The 27,472-nt window shown below is 41.6% G+C and overlaps 2 protein-coding genes and 1 pseudogene across 4 annotated transcripts in view; 1 reads left to right on the top strand and 2 right to left on the bottom strand.

Moving 5' to 3' along the window:
• LOC120043725 (gastrula zinc finger protein XlCGF57.1-like) overlaps positions 1–27,472 on the top strand; it is a 714,153-nt gene that overhangs the window by 374,552 nt on the left and 312,129 nt on the right. The gene's annotated exons all lie outside the window — the stretch shown is intronic.
• Positions 1–27,472, bottom strand: part of LOC120043729 — a 79,606-nt pseudogene that overhangs the window by 34,805 nt on the left and 17,329 nt on the right.
• Positions 1,814–27,472, bottom strand: part of LOC120043710 (zinc finger protein 2 homolog) — a 35,958-nt gene continuing 10,299 nt past the window's right edge. The window contains exons 3-4 of one of the 3 annotated variants that reach the window (XM_038988261.1): positions 24,682–24,865; positions 1,814–4,111 (exon numbers count right to left, since the gene is read on the bottom strand). In XM_038988261.1, the coding sequence (XP_038844189.1) occupies positions 2,553–4,111; positions 24,682–24,865 (1,743 nt within the window). In that variant the 3' untranslated portion in view covers positions 1,814–2,552. Of the gene's footprint in view, positions 4,112–21,378; positions 24,280–24,681; positions 24,866–27,472 lie in introns of those variants that run through there. The other 2 variants (XM_038988262.1, XM_038988260.1) reach the window with 2 other exon arrangements.

Here is a 27,472-nt window from a genome sequence, read left to right on the forward strand (position 1 = left end):
CATCCTGAATGATAGTAAATGCATTATGTCCACGTGTGGTTGTATTTTTTTTTATTTTTTTATATTTGCAAATAAAATCTAAAATCACAAATCTTAGGTATTTATAGAAACAACAAAAACATCTTGGTTAGAGAAATTCTTTGCTATTGTCTTTCCAATTAGCTCATGGCTAGATGCCTTTATAGGGCGTGTAGCGGTTCTCTGAATGGAAGACGCAAAAGCGTCCCGCCAAGGGCTTAAAGCGGTCTTAGGGGTGCAGACTAAGAAACTTCTATTCGATCAAATAAACCTCACATAGCAAATAAGCCATTCGTTTTTTGATTGACCAAATTCAACACATTTTCATTGACCTCCATACAAAAACTCCTTGCCTGGTGGAGCGAAAAAACGTCACCTGCTGGAAGGCGACAGATTTTCCCTCGAGTTGGGCCTCTCTCTTTGCCTCTTCTCTGACAACGTTCTCTTCGAGCGTCCACATATTTTTTATTGGCTGAGGCCCAGTAAGTGTCCTCGTAAATAAATACCGATTAGCGCTGCGCCATCCTTGCGGTGAAACAGTAAAGTCCGATGTATGTTCAATCCGACATCTGCAGTGGCCATACAGCATTTACGGCGATGCAACCTTGGCAGAAGTCAGGACATTCATACTTGCTGCGCTTCACGGAGCAGAGCTGTTGTGAAGGAAGGGGTCTTCTTCTTCTTTGGTATTATGACGGTCTGCAAACAATTGTTACAGATGCGCGACTCCAACTGATTTGTCTATTTATCAGCCTACTATTCCGTAATGAACAGAAATAGTGATAACAGGGCAGAAATTCTTTACACTTTCTGTATATGTTCATACAAGTGACCACAGGAAACTTCTTTGATCAGAGGTTAGTTTGTTTAATAAGGTTTGCAACCCGGAGTTTACACTTACAGCAATTTACAAACAAGACACTCAGTTCTCAAGATGGTGTTTTCTCTTTTTATCCCCTACTATGGTTCACCCCGCCCAGGGTGATGTCCCTTAACTTTAATACAATATAAACTAATAATGAATAGTTGCTAATACAAAGATGTTTCTGCTAGGCGGAGTTCAGCTTATTGTTATTTGCAGTTTCCCAATCCTCCTTCCTCTTGCCTGACCGAACCCCCTGTCTCATTGACTATAAGAACTACAGATTAATTGTTAATTTAAAAAAATTAAATCAATGCATGTGTCTATAACTGCGTGCTTGTTTGTGTAAGAGTACAGGTGCATAGGTCTGTGTGTGTGGGTTTGTAATTGGTGGAGGGTGGTATGTGCATTAACATTGGTGAAGTAACACATTAAACATTGGTTTAGGTGTTATTACATGATCGGTTTAAGTTATTACATTATTCATTAAAAAAAGTTGTTACCTGATACCAATAACTTATTACATTAAGTGGAAAAGGTTATTACGACAACAATTCAACATTTTATCATATTAACCAACAAGATATTACATTTACCGGTTTTATTACATTATAAATCTAAAAGTTATTACATTAACCGTTGTTACAAGACACAGTATGCATAGTTCTTGCCTTGAACTCATGGAAATAATTATCCAATATATTATGGATTAGATTTAGGATCATTTTAATCAATATAGATATATAAAATACACCATTTTTTATTAATTTTTTACCCCCTTTTCTCCCCATTGTTAGTAATTACTATCTTGTCTTATCGCTACAACTCCCGTACGGGCTCGAAAGCCATGCGTCCTCCGAAACACAACCCAACCAAGCCGCACTGCTTCTTAACACAGCGCGCCTCCAACCCGGAAGACAGCCGCACCAATGTCTCGGAGGAAACACCTGGCCACCTCGGTTAGCGCGCACTGCCCCCAGCCCGCCACAGGGGTCGCTGGTGCGCGATGAGACAAAGACATCCCTACTAGGCCAATTGTGCCTGGGAGTCTCTGGTGGCACAGCTAACACTGCGATGCAGTGCCTTAGACTACTGTGCCACCCGGGAGGGCCATAACATACACAATTTAAGTGATAACTTCTTGTTTAGAAGATAATGTATTGATAAATTGAATACATGCATATACACCTATTGTTGAAACATTATTTTACATAATGACATTTAATAATAATAGTATCATGAGTATATGAAAGTTACAATTATCAACCCCCCCCCCCCAGTTCACTATAACATTTCCTATGATAACATTTATCCATTTAGATCAATGTGTGATATTACATAGACACAGTGGAGACCTGATCCTAGATCAGAGCTGCATATTATGCTGCACAGAGGTTACCATGGTGATCAGACTGAGGCAACTGTTTAAGAATGGGAGATGGATATGACTGTTCACTGGATGTTTTCTATAGAGCCTTTATTTAGGGATCTGGAACCGGTTCCAGAAGGCAGGGAGATGAAATACAGCAAGTTTGTGCTTTCTGGTGTTTTCTCATTGGCCCTAAATTAACAAAGCTCTTCCCACATAGACAGACATAAGGTTCCTTCTCCAGTGTGTGTTCACTGGTGTGAATAAAGGGTCCATAACTGACTGAAACAATTCCCACACTGATCACAGGAATAAGGCTTCTTTCTCACCAGCTTGTGTTAGCTTGTGTGATTTCAGGGTCCCTGACTGATGAAAGCTCTTCCCACACTGATCAGAGCTATAAGGTTTCTCTCCAGTGTGTGTTTGCTGGTGTGAATTCAGGTTATCTAATTGAGCAAAGCTCTTCCCACACTGATCACAGCTATAAGGCTTCTCTCCAGTGTGTGTTCGCTGGTGTGAATTCAGGTTATCTAATTGAGCAAAGCTCTTCCCACACTGATCACAGCTATAAAGCTTCTCTCCAGTGTGTGTTCGCTGGTGTGTAGTCAGGTTGGAAGCTACAGCAAAGCTCTTCCCACACTGATCACAACTATAAGGCTTCTCTCCAGTGTGTAGTCGCTGGTGTCTAGTCAGGTTGGAAGCTACAGCAAAGCTCTTCCCACACTGATCACAGCTATAAGATTTCTCTCCAGTGTGTATGCGCTGGTGTCTAGTTAGTTTTTCTGATCGAGCAAAGCTCTTCCCACACTGAACACAGCTATACGGCTTCTCTCCAGTGTGTGTTCGCTGGTGTATAGTTAGTTTTTCTGATCGAGCAAAGCTCTTCCCACACTGAACACAGCTATAAGGCTTCTCTCCAGTGTGTGTTCGCTGGTGTGTAGTCAGGTTGGAAGCTACAGTAAAGCTCTTCCCACACTGATCACAACTATAAGGCTTCTCTCCAGTGTGTAGTCGCTGGTGTGTAGTCAGGGTGGAAGCTACAGCAAAGCTCTTCCCACACTGATCACAACTATAAGGCTTCTCTCCAGTGTGTAGTCGCTGGTGTACAGTCAGGGTGAAAGCTAAAGCAAAGCTTTTCCCACACTGACCACAACTATAAGGCTTTTCTCCAGTGTGAGATCGCTGGTGTGCAGTCAGGTAGGAAACTACAGCAAAGCTCTTTCCACACTGACCACAGCTATAAGGCTTCTCTCCTGTGTGTATTCGCTGGTGTCTAGTCAGTCTATCTGATACAGCAAAGCTCTTCCCACACTGACCACAGCTATAAGGTTTCTCTCCAGTGTGTGTTCGCTGGTGTAAAGTCAGGGTGGAAGCTACAGCAAAGCTCTTCCCACACTGATCACAGCTATAAGGTTTCTCTCCAGTGTGTGTTCGCTGGTGTAAAGTCAAGGTGGAAGCTACTGCAAAGCTCTTCCCACACTGATCACAGCTATAAGGCTTCTCTCTAGTGTGTACACGCTGGTGTATGGTTAAGGCTCCTGCACTAACAAAGCTTTTCCCACAATCAAGACAGAGGTAAGGCTTCTCCCCTGTATGAATTCTTACATTAGATTTGAAGGTGTTAGATGCAGCAAAACTCTTCCCACACTGATCACAGTGAATAATGAAGCCACTCTGGCTTGTGAAACTCTTCCCACAGTCAGAGCAGCAGTGGTGATGTTTCTTCCCTGTACGTCCCTGCTGGTGGTTCTTGAGATGTTCTGATCTGGAGACACTCTTCTCTGTCTCGTCAGCAACAGGATGTTGTTGAGGCTCCCCAGATGATAAGCCCCTCCCACTGAGAGAACAACGGTGTGTGTCCCCTGTGAAACAAAGACATTGAATAACTAGGTTTTGGAAATAAAGGTCCATAAATAGTATTATTTTTGTAAAAATGATTTGTTATTTAGCAGACGCTCTTATCCAGAGCGACTTACAGGAGCAATCAGGGTTAAGTACCTTGCTCAAGAGCACAGACAGATGGTTTTACCTAGTTGGCTCAGAGATTCAAACCAGCAACCTTGTGATTACTGGCATTAACCACTAGGCTACCTGCCTCCCTCTTCAATAAATACACTCTATGGCCAGTTTATTAGGAACACGCTCCTCCGTTCACGAAACTGAATCGACAATTTACTGGCCACTGAGTGTATATTGTTTATCAATCAATTAACAGAAGTTACAGAAGCAGATTGTAGTCTAATCCACACACACACCATTTTTCTTACTTGATGAAATCAAAACTCCATCTCCCTCCTCGTGTCCTTCTCTCACAGTTCCACTCTGCCCTGGTGTTTTCCTGCAGTCGACCAGCCGCACAGACACCCTCTTCAGACCCAGCAGTAAGGCGCTACCAGGAGAGTTGTGACACGGGGACTCCAGCAGGTTGGAGGGTGACGGACTAGCTCTGTCCTGGTGACCACAGGAAGTAAAGTACATAGAATATCATTAAACCAAACATTTGATTACTTTAGCTGTGCATTCTTATAATACCTCCGTTCTCCTGAAATGTGTAATCATTCACTACTTTCCACAGATGTACAGTTTAAAAAACAGTCCGTTTTTTAAAATGTCAGTCTCATAGTTTCAGTATTCTTATACAGTACATACGTAGAAGAAACCATCAGATTTAGGGGTATTGTGGCATGTAGTAGAAACCTACAGTAAAAAGGTATTGGTGTAGCCTGGTGAGATTTCTGCCCCATGTAACATTGTTCAAGATCCACTTTTCTATGTGACGTATTACTGTAACAGTATCCTCATCTAAAATCATCAGCTTACAGCGTATCAACAACATCAAATCAAATGTTATTTGTCACATACACATGGTTAGCAGATGTTAATGTGAGTGTAGCGAAATGCTTGTGCTTCTAGATCCGACTACCATGCAGTAATATCTAACAAGTAATCTAACAATTTCACAACAACTACCTTATACACACAAGTGTAAAGGAATTAATAAGAATATGTACATAAAAATATATGGATGAGCGATGACCGAACGGCATAGGCAAGATGCAGTAGATGGTACAGTGTACAGTATATACATATGAGATGAGTAATGTAGGGTATGTAAACATTATATAAAGTGGCAATGTTTAAAGTGGCTAGTGATACATTTATTACATCCAATTATTAATTATTAAAGTGACTAGAGATTTGAGTGGCAGCAGCCACTCAATGTTGGTGATGGCTGTTTAACAGTCTGATGGCCTTGAGATAGAAGCTGTTTTTCAGTCTCTCAGTCCCAGCTTTGATGCACCTGTACTGACCCCGCCTTCTGGATGATAGCTGGGTGAACAGGCAGTGGCTCGGGTGGTTGTTGTCCTTGATGATTTTTTTGGCCTTCCTGTGACATCGGGTGGTGTAGGTGTCCTGGAGGGCAAGTAGCTTGCCCCCGGTGATGCGTTGTGCAGACCTCACTACCCTCTGGAGAGCCTTACGGTTGTGGGCGGAGCAGTTGCCGTACCAGACGGTGATACAGCCCGACAGGATGCTCTCGATTATGCATCTGTAAAAGTTTGTGAGTGTTTTTGGTGACGCTGTTGCGCCTTCTTCACCACGCTGTCTGTGTGGGTGGACCATTTCAGTTAGTCCATGATGTGAATGCCGAGGAACTTAAAACGTTTCACCTTCTCCACTGCTGTCCCGTCGATGTGGATAAGGGGGTGCTCCCTTTGTTGTTTTCTGATCATCTCTTTTATTTTCCCGACACCACGCTCCGAGGGCCCTCACCTCCTCTCTGTAGACTGTCTCGTCGTTGTTGGTAATCAAGCCTACCACTGTAGTGTCGTCTGCAAAAGTGATGATTGAGTTGGAGGCGTGCATGGCTACACAGTCATGGGTGAACAGGGAATACAGGAGAGGGCTGAGAACGCACCCTTGTGGGGCCCCAGTGTTGAGGATCAGCGGGGCGGAGATGTTGTTTCCTACCCTCACCACCTGGGGGCGGCCCGTCAGGAAGTCCAGGACCCAGTTGCACAGGGCGGGGTTGAGACCCAGGGTTTCGAGCTTAATGACGAGTTTGGAGGGTACTATGGTGTTAAATGCTGAGCTGTAGTCGATGAACAGCATTCTTACATAGGTATTCCTCTTGTCCAGATGGGTTAGGACAGTGCAGTGTGATTGCGATTGCGTCGTCTGTGGACCTATTGGGGCGGTAAGCAAATTGGAGTGGGTCTAAGGTGTCAGGTAGGGGGGACGTGATATGATCCTTGACTAGTCTCTCAATGCACTTCATGATGACGAAAGTGAGTGCTACGGGGCGATAGTCATTTAGCTCAGTTACCTTAGCATTCTTGGGAACAGGAACAGTGGTGGCCCTCTTGAAGCATGTGGGAACAGCAGACTGGGATAAGGATTGATTGAATATGTCCGTAAACACACCAGCCAGCTGGTCTGCGCATGCTCTGAGGACGCGGCTAGGGATGCCGTCCGGGCCGGCAGCCTTGCGAGGGTTAACACGTTTAAATGTTTTACTCACGTTGGCTGCGGTGAAGGAGAGCCCGCAGGTTTTGGTAGCGGGCCGTGTCGGTGGCAATGTATTTTTCTCAAAGAAGTTGTTTACCTTGTCTGCGAGCAAGACATCGTGTTCCGTGATAGGGCTGGTTTTCTTTTTGTAGTCTGTGATTGACTGTAGACCCTGCCACATACCTCTCGTGTCTGAGCTGTTGAATTGCGACTCTACTTTGTCTCTATACTGACACTTAGCTTGTTTGATTGCCTTTGCGGAGGGAATAGCTACACTGTTTGTATTCGGTCATGTTTCCGGTCTCCTTGCCCTTATTTAAAGCAGTGGTTTGCGCTTTCAGTTTTGCGCGAATGCTGCCATCAATCCACAGTTTCTGGTTGGGGAAGGTTTTAATAATCGCTGTGGGCACTTGCTAATAAACTCGCTCACTGAATCAGCCTATTCATCAATGTTATTGTCCGACGCTATGCGGAACATATCCCAGTCCACGTGATCGAAGCAGTCTTGAAACGTGGAATCAGATTTGTCGGACCAGCGTTGAACAGACCTGAGCACGGGCGTTTCCTGTTTTAGTTTCTGTCTATAGGCTGGGAGCAAGAAAATGGAGTCGTGGTCAGATTTTCCGAAAGGAGGGCGGCGGAGGGTTTTGTATGAGTCGCGGAAGTTAGAGTAACAATGATCCAGGATTTTGCCAGCCCGGGTTGCACATTCGATATGCTGGTAAAATTTAGGGAGCCTTGTTTTCAGATTAGCCTTGTTAAAATCCCCAGCTACAATAAATGCAGCCTCAGGATATGTGTTTTCCAGTTTACATAGAGTCCAATGAGGTTCTTTCAGGGCCATCGATGTGTCTGCTTGGGGGGGAGGTGGATATACACGACTGTGATTATAATCAAAGAGAATTCTCTTGGTAGATAATGCGGTCGGCATTTGAGTGTAAGGAATTCTAGGTCAGGTGAACAAAAGGACTTTTGTTCCTGTATGTTGTCATGATCACACAAAGTCTCGTTAATCATAAGGCATACACCCCCACCCTTCTTCTTACCAGAGAGACGTTTGTTTCAGTCGGCGCGATGCGTGAAGAAACCAGGTGGCTGTACCGACTCTGATAACGTATCCCGAGTCAGCCATGTTTCCGTGAAACAAAGAACGTTACAATCTCTGATGTCTCTCTGAAAGGCAACCCTTGCTCGGATTTCGTCTACCTTGTTGTCAAGAGACTGGACATTGGCGAGTAGTATACTCGGGAGCGGTGCGCCCGTCTACAGAGCCTGACCAGAAGACCGCTCCGTCTGCCCCTTCTGCGGCGCCGTTGTTTTGGGTCGCCGGCTGGGATCCGATCCATTGTCCTGGGTGGCGGACCAAACAGAGGATCCGCTTCGGGAAAGTCGTATTCCTGGTCGTAATGTTGGTAAGTTGACGTTGCTCTTATATCCAATAGTTCTTCCCGGCTGTATTTAATAAAACTTCCGATTTCCTGAGGTAACAATGTAAGAAATAATACATAAAAAAACAAAATACTGCATAGATTCCTAAGAACGCGAAGCGAGGCGGCCATCTCTGTCGGCGCCGGAACATTCAGATAATGAGTGGAATAAACTACAATTTACCAGCCAAGTATTTCAGCAGTACATTGTGCACTATACCATCATTTGAAATGGTATCACAAAGTGACCCACTTTGCCCTACTGGCTAAAGAAGGATGATGTAGTATTTACAGCCATATCCATAAATTATTTGGTTTTACCTTAACCCTAAATTAAATGAATGTCAACTTATACAGTTTTCAAACTGTATGTAAACTCGACACTATACAATTTTGGTTTCGTAGTTCAGTTTTTAGCAATTTCATTAAATGATAGTTAAATGAATTGTTAACAAATGACAGGAAAATATTTTCAAAAGTAATCAATATGTTTTATACCAGTCATTTCCTTTCAAATCAGTGAATGGAAGTGAAAAAGTGCACACTTTAGGAGGATGGAAAGACAATTAGGGATTTGGTAACATAGTATCTAGGTAGAAGTGGAGCTAGCGTGAGGGCCATGTGTGCTAAAAAAACAAAAAATACATGTAAGCCTACCAAAAAACAAACAAAAACATTATGTAACACTATAAAGAAATTGCTCCACCATTTCCTGGTTGCTACATTATTTATAGTTTGCCTAATTTCAGTTTGTGACAAAACAAGCAAGTATAGTGTATAGAATCATTGCAGCATTTAAACTGCTTTTAAATATATTTTCCATAACACAAAATATTGTATTTTCAGCTGTTCGAAGCTTGTGTACAAAACCGAAAGTAAAAAGAATACAAATCAGTTTGTCACACATGAAATCAATCAATCATTAGTTAATTTCATCACACAGACGAGTCATTCATGCTTTAAAATGCAATCAAGCATTTTAGTTTTAAAACAAAGTAACAAAGGGAGCTTTGAATAATTAGCCTAAACAATAACTAAACGGCAATTCACTAACTGTTTTTAGTCTTTGCTGTAATAAAAGCTTAATATATTGTTCTTTAGAATAGACTCTGGTACACTTATAGCTGATTTTAGTTGACTTTATTCAAAGACATAGGGTGTGTCTATATATGGAAAAAATACACGTTGACATTTCAACCAATCGATTGGTCGAAAAAACAGACTACTCTCGGTCGACCAAGATCTTTTTAGTCAGGGACTTGCATAACTCCAAATACAGGTGTGTCAAGCTTGTAGTGTCATACCCAAGACTCGACGCTGTAATCGCTGCCAAAGGTGCTTCAAAGTACTGAGTAAATGGTCAGAATACTAAATAAATTATGTTTATTTTTTTATACATTTGCAAAAATGTCAAAAACTGTTTTCACTTTGTCATTATGGGGTATAGTGTGTAGATTGATGAGTCAATAAACATTACATTAATTTTAGAATAAGGCTGTAACGTAACAAAATGTGGGGAAGAAGTGAAGAGGGTCGGAATACTTTCCAAATGCACTGTAGCTACCATAAAGTGACCATTTGATTGAAAAAACATCGTATTGACTAAGTTTGTAGCTCCAACAGATTCTCACTTCCACGTGCACATTTTCGTCCATTAGCAACCAACGATGAGCAAATTTTTTGTAGCATTTCTGACATATTTTCAGCCGGATCTCCGAGTTATATTCAAACGGGTCAGTAACTCTGTTGCTCTGGAACAATACAGTTACTATTAGCTAAAATTAGCTTATTTGCCCAAAGTCCAGCAGCTAGCCTCTGTAGCTAGCTAGGTAACACCAGTCAGCTGAAAGCTAGCTAGCTAATGAACGGGCAAAGAAAGGTAGCTAGCTATATTTGTTTATGGGAGGTTTGATACACATATAACAAAGCCATTCGGCAGGTAAAGCCAGACAACAGCTGACCTAGACACATAAGGAAGCTAATGATAGCTAATTCACTTCCAAATGTCAGTCCTACATTTTTCCACAAAACATAGCTAGCTAGCTAACTACATCAGTTCAAAACCAACACCAAACGTTGGGCATATTGCCACGCTGCTAGCTTGCAATGCAATTGCAATTGGCTTTTGCAACACTAGCTAGTTCTATAGTCCAAGCTATGGTATGAGCTAGGCATTTGACAGGCTTCATTCTTTTTACAGCTCCGATCTGGATGGGGGACTAGTCCATGTGTAGGATATTTGTCAACAACTCTGCAGTGCACGCTGTTCCAGCTGTGTGGTGCTTGGTTTGGGGAACGGGGCTAATGCCCCCGAAACCAACGAGGTAAAGTTAGTTTTATATTCGGATTTCGACGGACGTGCGACAGACATTCGACAAAAGCCATTTTAATTCACCATTTGTCACAGAAACATCAAACTATGTATGATGTATTCTATAAATGTCTAACATACGTTTACAACATTGGTTTCGAGGAAAAATTCAAGGTTTGATTTGATAGAAATACATAATATATATATATTTTTTTTTATTTAACCTTTATTTAACCAGGTAGGCAAATTGAGAACACGTTCTCATTTACAATTGCGACCTGGCCAAGATAAAGCAAAGCAGTTCGACACATACAACAACACATAGTTACACATGGAGTAAAACAAACATATAGTCAATGATACAGTGAAAAAAAATAAGTCTATATACAATGTGAGCAAGTGAGGTGAGATAAGGGAGGTGAAGGCAAACAAATATATGTATAAATAAATAAAAATGTAAAAAGGCCATGGTGGCGAAGTAAATACAACACAGCAAGTAAAATAAAAACTAAAAACACTGGAATGGTTGGTTTGCAGTGGAAGAAAGCGCAAAGTAGAGACAGAAATAATGGGGTGCAAAGGAGCAAAATAAATAAATAAATACAGTAGGTAAAGAGGTAGTTGTTTGGGCTAAATTATAGATGGGCTATGTACAGGTGCAGTAATCTATGAGCTGCTCTGACAGCTGGTGCTTAAAGCTAGTGAGGGAGATAAGTGTTTCCAGTTTCAGAGATTTTTGTAGTTCGTTCCAGTCATTGGCAGCAGAGAACTGGAAGGAGAGGCGGCCAAAGGAAGAATTGGTTTTGGGGGTGACCAGAGAGATTAACCTGCTGGAGCGCGTGCTACAGGTAGGTGTTGCTATGGTGACCAGCGAGCTGAGATAAGGGGGGCCTTTACCTAGCAGGGTCTTGTAGATGACCTGGAACCAGTGGGTTTGGCGACGAGTATGAAGCGAGGGCCAGCCAACGAGAGTGTACAGGTCGCAGTGGTGGGTAGTATATGGGGCTTTGGTGACAAAACGGATGGCACTGTGATAGACTGCATCCAATTTATTGAGTAGGGTTTTGGAGGCTATTTTGTAAATGACATCACCGAAGTCGAGGATTGGTAGGATGGTCAGTTTTACAAGGGTATGTTTGGCAGCATGAGTGAAGGATGCTTTGTTGCGGAATAGGAAGCCAATTCTAGATTTAACTTTGGATTGGAGATGTTTGATGTGAGTCTGGAAGGAGAGTTTACAGTCTAACCAGACACCTAGGTATTTGTAGTTGTCCACATATTCTAAGTCAGAGCCGTCCAGAGTAGTGATGTTGGACAGGCGGGCAGGTGCAGGCAGCGATCGGTTGAAGAGCATGCATTTAGTTTTACTTGTATTTAAGAGCAATTGGAGGCCACGGAAGGAGAGTTGTATGGCATTGAAGCTCGCCTGGAGGGTTGTTAACACAGTGTCAAAAGAAGGGCCAGAAGTATACAGAATAGTGTCGTCTGCGTAGAGGTGGATCAGAGAATCACCAGCAGCAAGAGCGACATCATTGATGTATACAGAGAAGAGAGTCGGTCCAAGAATTGAACCCTGTGGCACCCCCATGGAGACTGCCAGAGGCCCGGACAACAGACCCTCCGATTTGACACACTGAACTCGATCAGAGAAGTAGTTGGTGAACCAGGCGAGGCAATCATTAGAGAAACCAAGGCTGTCGAGTCTGCCGATGAGGATGTGGTGATTGACAGAGTCAAAAGCCTTGGCCAGGTCAATGAATACGGCTGCACAGTATTGTTTCCTATCGATGGCGGTTAAGATATCGTTTATGACCTTGAGCGTGGCTGAGGTGCACCCATGACCAGCTCTGAAACCAGATTGCATAGCGGAGAAGGTATGGTGGGATTCGAAATGGTCGGTAATCTGTTTGTTGACTTGGCTTTCGAAGACCTTAGAAAGGCAGGGTAGGATAGATATAGGTCTGTAGCTGTTAGGGTCAAGAGTGTCCCCCCCTTTGAAGAGGGGGGTAACCGCAGCTGCTTTCCAATCTTTGGGAATCTCAGACGACACGAAAGAGAGGTTGAAAAGGCTAGTAATAGGGGTGGCAACAATTTCAGCAGATAGTTTTAGAAAGAAAGGGTCCAGATTATCTAGCCCGGCTGATTTGTAAGGGTCCAGATTTTGCAGCTCTTTTAGAACATCAGCTGACTGTATTTGGGAGAAAGAGAAATGGGGAAGGCTTGGGCGAGTAGCAGAGGGGAGGGCAGTGCTGTTGTCCGGGGTAGGGGTAGCCAGGTGGAAAGCATGGCCAGCCGTGGAAAAATGCTTATTGAAATTCTCAATTATAGTGGATTTGTCGGTGGTGACAGTGTTTCCTATCTTCAGAGCAGTTGGAAGCTGGGAGGAGGTGTTCTTATTCTCCATGGACTTTACAGTGTCCCAGAACTTTTTTGAATTTGTGTTGCAGGAAGCAAATTTCTGCTTGAAAAAGCTAGCCTTGGCTTTTCTAACTGCCTGTGTATACTGGTTTCTAGCTTCCCTGAAAAGTTGCATATCACGGGGGCTGTTCGATGCTAATGCAGAACGCCATAGGATATTTTTCTGTTGGTTAAGGGCAGTCAGGTCAGGAGAGAACCAAGGGCTATATCTGTTCCTGGTTCTAAATTTCTTGAATGGGGCATGCTTATTCAAGATGGTGAGGAAGGCATTTTTAAAAAATGTCCAGGCATCCTCTACTGACGGGATGAGATCAATATCCTTCCAGGATACCTCGGCCAGATCGATTAGAAAGGCCTGCTCGCTGAAGTGTTTCAGGGAGCGTTTGACAGTGATGAGTGGAGGTCGTTTGACCGCTGACCCATTACGGATGCAGGCAATGAGGCAGTGATCGCTGAGATCTTGGTTGAAAACAGCAGAGGTGTATTTGGAGGGCAAGTTTGTTAGGATGATATCTATGAGGGTACCCGTGTTTACGGAATTGGGGTGGTACCTGGTAGGTTCATTGATAATTTGTGTGAGATTGAGGGCATCAAGCTTAGATTGTAGGGTGGCTGGGGTGTTAAGCATGTTAAAATTTAGGTCGCCTAGCAGCACGAGCTCTGAAGATAGATGGGGGGCAATCAGTTCGCATATAGTGTCCAGAGCACAGCTGGGGGCAGAGGGTGGTCTATAGCAGGCGGCAACGGTGAGAGACTTGTTTTTAGAGAGGTGGATTTTTAAAAGTAGAAGTTCAAATTGTTTGGGAACAGACCTGGATAGTAAAACAGAACTCTGCAGGCAATCTTTGCAATAGATTGCAACACCGCCCCCTTTGGCCGTTCTATCTTGTCTGAAAATCTTGTAGTTGGGGATGAAAATGTCAGAATTTTTGGTGGTCTTTCTAAGCCAGGATTCAGACACGGCTAAAACATCCGGGTTGGCAGAGTGTGCTAAAGCAGTGAACAAAACAAACTTAGGGAGGAGGCTTCTAATGTTAACATGCATGAAGCCAAGGCTATTACGGTTACAGAAGTCATCAAAAGAGAGCGCCTGGGGAATAGGAGTGGAGCTAGGTACTGCAGGGCCTGGATTCACCTCTACATCACCAGAGGAACAGAGGAGGAGTAGGATAAGGGTACGGCTAAAAGCTATGAGAATTGGTCGTCTAGAACTTCTAGAGCAGAGAGTAAAAGGAAGTTTCTGGGGGCAATAAAATAGCTTAAAGGAATAATGTACAGACAAAGGTATGGTAGGATGTGAATACAGTGGAGGTAAACCTAGGTATTGAGTGATGATGAGAGAGATATTGTCTCTAGAAACAGCATTGAAACCAGGTGATGTCATCGCATATGTGGGTGGTGGAACTGTGAGGTTGGATATGGTATAGTGAGCAGGGCTAGAGGCTCTACAGTGAAATAAGCCAATAAACACTAACCAGAACAGCAATGGACAAGGCATATTTACATTAAGGAGAGGCATGCTTAATCGAGTGATCAATAAGGGTCCAGTGAGTAGAGGTTGGTTGGGGTCACGGCGATCCAGACAGCTGGCCGGGTAGATGGCTATCGGTAGCAAGATAGCATAGTATGGAAGTCTATTTGTAGATACCTCGTGCGTTTCCGTCGGTAGGTTAGTGGGGTTCCGTGTGGTAGAGGGGATCAATCCAAATTGGCAAAATAGATATAGTGACCCAAGAAAAAATAAAATAAATAAATAATAATAATAATTGTCCGATATACTTATTCAGATAGCAGCCGATAAGACAGCTAACGGTTAGCGGGCCCCAGATGAGCGTTCAGGTAACGTCGGGACGGAGGTGCCAGTTGGATAACTCCCTCGGGCAGATAACGTCGGCAGTCAGTCGTGAACGCCCGGTGGGGCTCCGTATCTGCAGCAAAAAAAAAAAAAAAAAAAAAAAAAAAACAGGTCCGGATAGGTGACTGTAGCCCAGGAATGGCTGATGGAACTCCTCAGCTGGCTAGCTCCGGAATGATTTGAGTTTGCTCCGGGATCGACGTAAGCCAATAGTCACACGGTTTGCAGCTAGCTAGCTGCAAATGTCCAGAGCCTGCGGCTGAAATCCGGGGAAACTGAGAGAAAAAAAGTCCCGGAATGCTCCGGTCCGAGTCGCGTTGCACAAAAGTGCCGGTAGATTATCGAGCTAAAGGAATAGCTGATGACCACAAAACGTGGGCAGCTGAAACACCAACGCTAGCCAGCAAACCGGCTAATTTCTGGGCAGCTACAGATTAGCTTCTGGCTAGCTATCGGATAGCTTCTGGTTAGCTTTCTGGCTAGCTTCTGAATTAGCCCCTGGCTAGCTTCCACGGTGGATTTTCAGATTTGAGGTAAATAATACTTTTTTGTAATTGGTGAAGCGGGTTGCAGGAAAGCTTTTGCAGGAAAGCTTTTGTAGTTGAGTTCTTGGATAATAAAATATATAAAAGATATGCGAAGAAAGGTGTAAATATATATATATACAGGACACGACAATACGAAACAGAAATGACGTCTGAACTGCTAAGCCATCTTGGAACAACAAAATGCAATTTAAAGCGGTATAAATGAATAACGTTTTCACTGATTATGACAGAATCATCAAACTAGGTATGATTTATTCTATAAATGTCTAGTATACTTTTACAACCTTTGTTTGGAGGAAACATTCCAGTTTTGATTTGATAGAGGGCATGTAGTCTGTCTATATTTATATATTACCATGGGTATTGAAAGATACTAGAGGGTGGATAACAAAAAATCCACTAATAGAAGAAGTGGACAGTACATGTTTTGTTGTTGGGCTAAATGTTTACATTATGATTTGTCTCTGAACTGTATGTGAACCCCTCTGCAATCTACTGGCACTAATCATTAAAAACTAGGACTTCAACCAGGCATAGAAATGTGGTCCTCTTTTTTTTCTTCCAGTCTTCAATATGAAGCAAGACTGCTCAATGTGTGCTTTGCATCATCCAGAGAAAACTGAAGGTCATCTGACCAACTGGGTTTGTCTTTGTGTAATATAACAGTAGGCTCATGTAGTTTCATCCTTCAAGACATTTAGAAGTATGAAACTTTGTCTTGAAACTTTATTGTAATGTTTGATATTACAACATTAAAGTGTGATACCTTTTTTCCCAAAATGTCTGCCTTTATGACTATACGATTTATATTGCCTGAATACTCAACAATGATTAACTTCTGTCAGGGCATGTCATTTAAAGTCAATTTAGCAATTGAACAAAAATCCAATTCAATTTGAAAATGTTCCTGATTGCAAAAGCATGTAACATAATTTGGGTATTCCAAAACTGTAATTTACATGGAAATAAACATAACCCTGTTTTATGTTTTTAATACTGCAGATAGAATGCTCTGTGTGCCAGAGATGGTACCATTCAGCTTGTCTGGGGATGACAAAGAAGGACTTCAACAAAGCCAAAATAGAAAATGATTGGAAGGGGCCTCTTTGCTGTTAAATTAGAGACATATAAATACATAACTGTTGTGCCTTTTAACTACTTTAAAATGTGGAACTGTTGCACTAAAAATGCAAACATTGATTTGGCATGCAATTTAAGATTGTAAACATTGTCTGACTTCATATAAAACAAATTGCACTTGAAATTAACATTTCTTTAAAGTTATTGCAAATAAATGCATATTTTTCACTTTTTTCTGCGACAATCACTGAATTAGTTATTGAATTATTCATCTTTAATATATATATACAGTGAGGCAAAAAAGTATTTAGTCAGCCACCAATTGTGCAAGTTTTCCCACTTAAAAAGATGAGAGAGGCCTGTAATTTTCATCATAGGTACACTTCAACTATGACAGACAAAATGAGGGAAAAAAATCCAGAAAATCACATTGTAGGATTTTTAATGAATTTATTTGCAAATTATGGTGGAAAATAAGTATTTGGTCAATAACAAAAGTTTATCTCAATACTTTGTTATATACCCTTTGTTGGCAATGACAGAGGTCAAACTTTTTCTGTAAGTCTTCACAAGGTTTTCACACACTGTTGCTGGTATTTTGGCCCATTCCTCCATGCAGATCTCCTCTAGAGCAGTGATGTTTTGGGGCTGTTGCTGGGCAACACAGACTTTCAACTCCCTCCAAAGATTTTCTATGGGGTTGAGATCTGGAGACTGGCTAGGCCACTCCAGGACCTTGAAATGCTTATTTTTACGAAGCCACTCCTTCGTTGCCCGGGCGGTGTGTTTGGGATCATTGTCATGCTGAAAGACCCAGCCACGTTTCATCTTCAATGCCCTTGCTGATGGAAGGAGGTTTTCACTCAAAATCTCACGATACATGGCCCCATTCATTCTTTCCTTTACACGGATCAGTCGTCCTGGTCCCTTTTCAGAAAAACAGCCCCAAAGCATGATGTTTCCACCCCCATGCTTCACAGTAGGTATGGTGTTCTTTGGATGCAACTCAGCATTCTTTGTCCTCCAAACACGACGAGTTGAGTTTTTACCAAAAAGTTATATTTTGGTTTCATCTGACCATATGACATTCTCCCAATCTTCTTCTGGATCATGCAAATGCTCTCTAGCAACCTTCAGACGGGCCTGGACATGTGCTGGCTTAAGCAGGGGGACACGTCTGGCACTGCAGGATTTGAGTCCCTGGTGGCGTAGTGTGTTACTGATGGTAGGCTTTGTTACTTTGTTCCCAGCTCTCTGCAGGTCATTCACTAGGTCTCCCCGTGTGGTTCTGGGATTTTTGCTCACCGTTCTTGTGATCATTTTGACCCCACGGGGTGAGATCTTGCGTGGAGCCCCAGATCAAGGGAGATTATCAGTGGTCTTGTATGTCTTCCATTTCCTAATAATTGCTCCCACAGTTGATTTCTTCAAACCAAGCTGCTTACCTATTGCAGATTCAGTCTTCCCAGCCTGGTGCAGGTCTACAATTTTGTTTCTGGTGTCCTTTGACAGCTTTTTGGTCTTGGCCATAGTGGAGTTTGGAGTGTGACTGTTTGAGGTTGTGGACAGGTGTCTTTTATACTGATAACACGTTCAAACAGGTGCCATTAATACAGGTAATGAGTGGAGGACAGAGGAGCCTCTTAAAGAAGAAGTTACAGGTCTGTGAGAGCCAGAAATCTTGCTTGTTTGTAGGTGACCAAATACATATTTTCCACCATAATTTGCAAATAAATTCATTAAAATCCTACAATGTGATTTTCTGGATTTTTTTCTTCTCATTTTGTCTGTCATAGTTGAAGTGTACCTATGATGAAAATTACAGGCCTCTCTCATCTTTTTAAGTGGGAGAACTTGCACAATTGGTGGCTGACTAAATACTTTTTTGCCCCACTGTATATATTTGAGATTTTATGTATTTCTATCAAATCAAAAGTGGAATTATTCCTCAAAACAGAGGTTGTGTTTGTGTATGCTTGACATTTGTAGAATAAATCATATCTAGTTTGATGATTCTGTGACAAACAGTGAATTAGTTATTGATTTATACCGCTTTAAATGGCTTTTGGCGAATGGTAATGAGTGGAGTTGCTGCTTTTTGTTCTATGTTGCTCTGTCTGTATGCTACGTCTTGCTTGTCCTATGTTGCTATGTCTTGCTTGTTCTATGTTGCTATTGTCTATATTGTAATTGTTTTTAATAACCTGCCCAGGGACTGCGGTTGAAAATTAGCCGGCTGGCTAAAACCGGCACTTTTACTGAAACGTTGATTAATGTGCACTGTCCCTGTAAAAATAAAAATAAACTCAACTCAACTCAATGTCTGTTGAATGCCCGAATATAAAACCAACTTTACCGCGGTCCCGAAACCCTGATTATATAAATCTATAGGATGCACAACTGCAACACTTTTAGGCTAGAGGCAAGCTGTAAAAGGCACAAGGAAGATAAGCCTCTATTGTACATGGGGATTTCTTTGTTTAGTATCAATGGCTGAGTTATATGACCTTAAGGTACACAACCTTTAATTCAATGACAACCATTTTCCTTAGCTTTCAATGGGAAGTGAGACCGTCACAATTAATTGAGCTATTCACATAGTGAAAGCTGGAGACAATTACCTTTGACTATCCATGGTCAATTCTAAACATACTTCAACAATTAGTTCAAAACTGATTTTAGCTATTAGAGCGCAACAGCCAGCAGACTGTATATTCTAATTTTAATCTGACGTCTAGAATTTGTAACAGAAATTCTGAATCCAGATGTCTTTGTTCCAATGTTTTTTCAAGTTCAAATGTAAAAAACTATATATCAAAACTATTTTATTTTAGACATATATGATATTGGGATTACTCTGAATATCACACATGGACATTTCCTATGGCCGGATATGGAATCATTCAATTTCCTGAGATATGTGACACCATATTTTCTCTCTTCATGTTGACAAATACTGACTGTATACATTGCATATCTGTGTTTCCTCAGCACATTCAAGACATGAAGCTTCTCTTGTTTGAGCTCCATATATTAATCTTGATATGCTGAAAATAAGGAGACTTTCTGAGTTTTCAGCAAAGGCTCAATAATTAGACAAATATGAAATTCATTATTTTATTCAAATAATTTCTGGATTCCCTCCTGATATCATACATGGTATGGCCAGATATTGACTCATTATATATCATGAGATAGGCCTATGATGACATCTTATTTTCTCAATATGATGACAAATACTGACAGTAGGCCTACATGGTATATTTTCTCAGCACATACAATGCATATGCTCTTGACTGATGTCTACATCAGGATCTTGGTATGCTAAATAAGGACCATTTCTGATGCTTATTTGCGCTGAGAACATGCTCAATAATTTGACTAATATTAACTCCATATCATTCTTTGATTCATTGTTGTATTACCTCTGCTTAAAGACCCGGGAAAACACAAGCTAAAAGCACCATAACTGGTAGCCTAGCAACAAGAATCACCTATTTTCAACTGCCTTTTTTATTTGGGCGCCACAAATTAGTGTGTAAACGGTGTGTGTGGTCAAACTGACACCTCAAAGAAGTTAACCGGTGCCTTCAAAGCCTCTCAATGGCCAATATATAGCATCAGCAATCCAGGGTTTATATACATCACTGGTGTAGCCGATGCCTAATTATTTCTCCCTGGTTCTGACTTGACCTGCTGCTGGTTGCGCATTGTCTTGTAATCATCAATCTGTGTGCGATGAGCTAGTAGGCTACTTGGCTGAAATTACCACCATGGTTTCTTTTGTCCTGCTGTTCAAATCGAACTCATGGATGTGGAAGATCACACGTGAAAACTGGACCTAGATATTTTATACACCACAATAGGTATACTATTAATAAAAGTCAACCAAACTTACCCGATCCATCGTGGAAGCTGACGTTACTGTAATCTTTAAAAAAATAAAAATAAATAAACGACGCTAAATGTGTACGCTACAGTTACTTTCTTTGTCACAACGTTCAGATCAAGAAAAGCTCGACCACAACTTTATAAATATCAAAACTCCATTTTAGTTGTGACAAATTAGCGTCTCGTGTAGACTAATCTTACATTAGAAACATCCTGCAAAAGCCTGTGAAATATATTTGGATTGAAAACTAGATAGAGGATGGTAACAAAGTACTTCCTGTTGATGCTTTTCGGCTTCTTCTGTGGTGTTTAAGAGGTGCCGCCACCTACTGTACATAGTCATCAACACCTCTCTTCAAGTGGGTGAGGCGGTTTAGGGAGTCATTATGCTAGAAAATACTTTTGTATTATATCATGAATCTATTTAAACTGTACATTACATGTTTCACTGTTTCAGAATCATCCTGAATGATAGTAAATGCATTATGTCCACGTGTGGACAAATAAACCTCACATAGCAAATAAGCCATTCGTTTTTTGATTGACCAAATTCAACACATTTTCATTGACCTCCACACAAAAACTCCTTGCCTGGTTGAGCGAAAAAACGTCACCTGCTGGAAGGCGACAGATTTTCCCTCGAGTTGGGCCTCTCTCTTTGCCTCTTCTCTGACAATGTTCTCTTCGAGCGTCCACATATTTTTTATTGGCTGAGGCCCAGTAAGTGTCCTCGTAAATAAATACCGATTAGCGCTGCGCCATCCTTGCGGTGAAACAGTAAAGTCCGATGTATGTTCAATCTGACATCTGCAGTGGCCATACAGCATTTACGGCGATGCAACCTTTGCAGAAGTCAGGACATTCATACTTGCTGCGCTTCACGGAGCAGAGCTGTTGTGAAGGAAGGGGTCTTCTTCTTCTTTGGTATTATGACGGTCTGCAAACAATTGTTACAGATGCACGACTCCAACTGATTTGTCTATTTATCAGCCTACTATTCCGTAATGAATAGAAATAATGATAACAGGGCAGAAATTCCTTACACTTTCTGTATATGTTCATACAAGTGACCACAGGAAACTTCTTTGATCAGAGGTTAGTTTGTTTAATAAGGTTTGCAACCCGGAGTTTACACTTACAGCAATTTACAAACAAGACACTCAGTTCTCAAGATGGTGTTTTCTCTTTTTATCCCCTACTATGGTTCACCCCGCCCAGGGTGACATCCCTTAACTTTAATACAATATAAACTAATAATGAATAGTTGCTAATACAAAGATGTTTCTGCTAGGCGGAGTTCAGCTTATTGTTATTTGCAGTTTCCCAATCCTCCTTCCTCTTGCCTGACCGAGCCCCCTGTCTCATTGACTATAAGAACGACCGATGAATTGTTAATTTAAAAAATATTAAATCAATACATGTGTCTATAACTGAGTACTTGTTTGTGTAAGAGTACAAGTGCATAGGTTTGTGTGTGTGGGTTTGTAATTGGTGGAGGGTGGTATGTGCATTAACATTGGTGAAGTAACACATTAAACATTGGTTTAGGTGTTATTACATGATCGGTTGAAGTTATTACGTTATTAATTTTAAAAAGTTGTTACCTGATACCAATAACTTATTACATTAAGTGGAAAAGGTTATTACGACAACAATTCAACATTTTATCAGATAAACCAACAAGATATTACATTTACCGGTTTTATTACATTATAAATCAAAAAGTTATTACATTAACCGTTCTTACAAGACACAGTATACATAGTTCTTGCCTTGGAACTCATGGAAATAATTATCCAATATATTATGGATTAGATTTAGGATCATTTTAATCAATACAGATTTATAAAATACACAATTTAAGTGATAACTTCTTGTTTAGAAGATAATGGATTGAATGTATTGATCAATTGAATAAATGAATATACACCTATTGTTGAAACACTATTCTACATAATGACATTTCATAATAATAGTATCATGAGTATATGGAAGAATATACAACTATCAACATCCCTCCCACACACACACACACACAGGTTACCTATAACATTTCCTATGATAACATTTATCCATTTAGATCATTGTGTGATATTACATAGACACAGGGGAGACCTGATCCTAGATCAGAGCTGCATATTATGCTGCACAGAGGTTACCATGGTGATCAGACTGAGGCAACTGTTTAAGAATGGGAGATGGATATGACTGTTCACTGGATGTTTTCTACTGAACCTTTATTTAGGGATCTGGAACCGGTGCCAGAAGGGAGGGAGATGAAATACAGCAAGTTTGTGCTTTCTGTTTTTTTCTCATTGGCCCTAAATAAACAAAGCTCTTCCCACATAGACAGACATAAGGTTCCTTCTGCAGTGTGTGTTCACTGGTGTGAATAAAGGGTCCATAACTGACTGAAACAATTCCCACACTGATCACAGGAATAAGGCTTCTTTCTCACCAGCGTGTGTTAGCTTGTGTGATTTCAGGGTCCCTGACTGATTAAAGCTCTTCCCACACTGATCAGAGCTATAAGGTTTCTCTACAGTGTGTGTTCGCTGGTGTCTAGTCAGGGTGGAACCTGCAGCAAAGCTCTTCCCACACTGACCACAGATATAAGGCTTCTCTCCAGTGTGTGTTCGCTGGTGTCTAGTCAGGGTGGAACCTGCAGCAAAGGTCTTCCCACACTGATCACAGCTATAAGGCTTCTCTCCTGTGTGTACACGCTGGTGTATGGTTAGGTGTTCTGATAAAGCAAAGCTCTTTCCACACTGACCACAGCTATAAGGCTTCTCTCCAGTGTGTCTGCGCTGGTGTGTAGTTAGTTTTTCTGATCGAGCAAAGCTCTTCCCACACTGATCACAGCTATAAGGCTTCTCTCCAGTGTGTGTTGCCCGGTGTCTGATCAGGGAGGAAACTACAGAAAAGCTCTTTCCACACTGATCACAGCTATAAGGTTTCTCTCCTGTGTGTGTTCGCTGGTGTACATTCCGGTTTACTGATTGAGAAAAGCTCTTCCCACACTGACCACAGCTATAAGGCTTCTCTTCTGTGTGTGTTAGCTGGTGTAAATTCCGGTTTACTGATTGAGAAAAGCTCTTCCCACACTGACCACAGCTATAAGGCTTCTCTCCTGTGTGTATTCGCTGGTGTCTAGTTAGTTTTCCTGATACAGCAAAGCTCTTTCCACACTGATCACAGCTATAAGGCTTCTCTCCAGTGTGTGTTCGCTGGTGTACAGTCAGGGAGAAAACTACAGTAAAGCTCTTCCCACACTGACCACAGCTATAAGGCTTCTCTCCTGTGTGTACACGCTGGTGTATGGTTAGGTGTTCTGATAAAGCAAAGCTCTTCCCACACTGACCACAGCTATAAGGCTTCTCTCCAGTGTGTATGCGCTGGTGTGTAGTTAGTTTTTCTGATCGAGCAAAGCTCTTCCCACACTGATCACAGCTATAAGGCTTCTCTCCTGTGTGTATTCGCTGGTGTATATTCCGGGATACTGATTGAGAAAAGCTCTTTCCACACTGATCACAGCTATAAGGCTTCTCGCCAGTGTGTGTTCGCTGGTGTGTAGTCAGGTTGCATGACTGATTGAAGCTCTTTCCACACTGATCACAGCTATAAGGCTTCTCTCCAGTGTGTACACGCTGGTGTATGGTTAAGGCTCCTGCACTAACAAAGCTTTTCCCACAATCAAGACAGAGGTAAGGCTTCTCCCCTTCATGAATTCTTACATTAGATTTGAAGGTGTTAGATGCAGCAAAACTCTTCCCACACTGATCACAGTGAATAATGAAGCCACTCTGGCTTGTGAAACTCTTCCCACAGTCAGAGCAGCAGTGGTGATGTTTCTTCCCTGTACGTCCCTGCTGGTGTTTCTTGAGATGTTCTGATCTGGAGACACTCTTCTCTGTCTCGTCAGCAACAGGATGTTGTTGAGGCTCCCCAGATGATAAGCCCCTCCCACTGAGAGAACAACAGTGTGTGTCCCCTGTGAAACAAAGACATTGAATAACTAGGTTTTGGAAATACAGGTCCATAAATAGTATTATTTTTGTAAAAATGATTTGTTATTTAGCAGACGCTCTTATCCAGAGCGACTTACAGGAGAAATCAGGGTTAAGTACCTTGCTCAAGAGCACAGACAGATGGTTTTACCTAGTTGGCTCAGAGATTCAAACCAGCAACCTTGCGATTACTGGCATTAACCACTAGGCTACCTGCCTCCCTCTTCAATAAATACACTCTATGGCCAGTTTATTAGGAACACGCTCCTCCGTTCACGAAACTGGATTGACAATTTACTGGCCACTGAGTGTATATTGTTTATCAATCAATTAACAGAAGTTACAGAAGCAGATTGTAGTCTCATCCACCCCCCCATTGTTCTTACTTGATGAAATCAAATCTCCATCTCCCTCCTCGTGTCCTTCTCTCACAGTTCCACTCTGCCCTGGTGTCTTCCTGCAGTCGACCAGCCGCACAGACTCCCTCTTCAGATCCAGCAGTAAGGCGCTACCAGGAGAGTTGTGACCAGGGGACTCTGGCAGGTTGGAGGGGGACGGACTAGCTCTGTCCTGGTGAACACAGGAAGAATTGTACATAGAATATCATTAGACCAAACATTTGATTACTTTAGCCATGCATTCTTATAATATCTCCTTTTTCTTGAAGTGTGCAATCGTTCACTACTTTCCTCTCGATCTTGATATGGGCCGAATGTCCCCTCCCCTTCCGAAATGTGAAAGATGGTAACACCTGCGAAATACCCAAACACCAGAACTACTGCTGCTAATTATCCCACTTGAAGCATGTTGAGAAAAATGTCAGTCTCATAGTTTCAGTATTCTTATACAGTACATACGTAGAAGAAACCATCAGATATAGGGGTATTGTAACATGTAGTAGAAACCTACAGTAAAAAGGTATTGGTGTAGCCTGGTGAAATTTCTGCCCCATGCAACATTGTTCAAGATCCACTTTTCTATGTGACTTATTACTGTAACAGCAGCCACATCTAAAATCATCAGCTTACAGCGTATCAACAACATCAAATCACATTTTATTTGTCACATACACATGGTTAGCAGATGTTAATGTGAGTGTAGCGAAATGCTTGTGCTTCTAGTTCCGACCACCATGCAGTAATATCTAACAAGTAATCTAACAATTTCACAACAACTACCTTATACACACAAGTGTAAAGGAATGAATAAGAATATGTACATAAAAATATATGGATGAGCGATGACCGAACGGCATAGGCAAGATGCAGTAGATGGTACAGTGTACAGTATATACATATGAGATGAGTAATGTAGGGTATGTAAACATTATATAAAGTGGCACTGTTTAAAGTGGCTAGTGATACATTTATTACATCCAATTTTTTATTATTAAAGTGACTAGAGAATTGAGTGGCAGCAGCCACAAACTAACAAAGCGAGCTTTGTATAATTAGCCTAAACGGCAATTCACTAACTGTTTTTAGTCTTTGCTGTAATAAAAGCTTAATATATTGTTCTTTAGAATTGACTCTGGTACACTTATAGCTGATTTTAGTTGACTTTATTCAAAGACATTTATTTATTTATTTATTTATTTCACCTTTATTTAACCAGGTAGGCAAATTGAGAACACGTTCTCATTTACAATTGCGACCTGGCCAAGATAAAGCAAAGCAGTTCGACACATACAACAACACATAGTTACACATGGTGTATAACAAACATACAGTCAATAATACAGTGAAAAATAAGTCTATATACAATGTGAGCAAGTGAGGTGAGATAAGGGAGGTGAAGGCAAATAAAATATATTAATAAATAAAAATATAAAAAAGGCCATGGTGGCGAAGTAAATACAATATAGCAAGTAAAAAAACACTGGAATGGTTGGTTTGCAGTGGAAGAAGGTGCAAAGTAGAGATAGAAATAATGGGGTGCAAAGGAGCAAAATAAATAAATACAGTAGGTAAAGAGGTAGTTGTTTGGGCTAAATTATAGATGGGCTATGTACAGGTGCAGTAATCTATGAGCTGCTCTGACAGCTGGTGCTTAAAGCTAGTGAGGGAGATAAGTGTTTCCAGTTTCAGAGATTTTTGTAGTTCGTTCCAGTCATTGGCAGCAGAGAACTGGAAGGAGAGGCGGCCAAAGGAAGAATTGGTTTTGGGGGTGACCAGAGAGATATACCTGCTGGAGCGCGTGCTACAGGTAGGTGCTGCTATGGTGACCAGCGAGCTGAGATAAGGGGGGACTTTACCTAGCAGGGTTTTGTAGATGACCTGGAGCCAGTGGGTTTGGCGACGAGTGTGAAGCGAGGGCCAGCCAACGAGAGCGTACAGGTCGCAGTGGTGGGTAGTATATGGGGCTTTGGTGACAAAACGGATGGCACTGTGATAGACTGCATCCAATTTATTGAGTAGGGTTTTGGAGGCTATTTTGTAAATGACATCACCGAAGTCGAGGATTGGTAGGATGGTCAGTTTTACAAGGGTATGTTTGGCAGCATGAGTGAAGGATGCTTTGTTGCGGAATAGGAAGCCGATTCTAGATTTAACTTTGGATTGGAGATGTTTGATGTGAGTCTGGAAGGAGAGTTTACAGTCTAACCAGACACCTAGGTATTTGTAGTTGTCCACATATTCTAAGTCAGAGCCGTCCAGAGTAGTGATGTTGGACAGGCGGGCAGGTGCAGGCAGCGATCGGTTGAAGAGCATGCATTTAGTTTTACTTGTATTTAAGAGCAATAGGGTGTCTATATATGGGGTGTCTATATATGGGAAAAATACACGTTGACATTTCAACCAATCGATTGGTCGAAAAAACAGACTACTCTCGGTCGACCAAGATCTTTTTAGTCGGGGATTTGCATAACTCCAAATACAGGTGTGCCAAGCTTGTAGTGTCATACCCAAGACTCGACGCTGTAATCGCTGCCAAAGGTGCTTCAAAGTACTGAGTAAAGGGTCAGAATACTAAATAAAGTATGTTTATTTTTTATACATTTGCAAAAATGTCAAAAACCTGTTTTAAAAACCTGTTTTCACTTTGTCATTATGGGGTATAGTGTGTAGATTGATGAGTCAATAAACATTACATTAATTTTAGAATAAGGCTGTAACGTAACAAAATGTGGGGAAAAAGTGAAGAGGGTCGGAATACTTTCCAAATGCACTGTAGCTA

Source organism: Salvelinus namaycush, chromosome 3 (assembly GCF_016432855.1).
Source record: "Salvelinus namaycush isolate Seneca chromosome 3, SaNama_1.0, whole genome shotgun sequence".
NCBI classification, from domain to species: domain Eukaryota; kingdom Metazoa; phylum Chordata; class Actinopteri; order Salmoniformes; family Salmonidae; genus Salvelinus; species Salvelinus namaycush.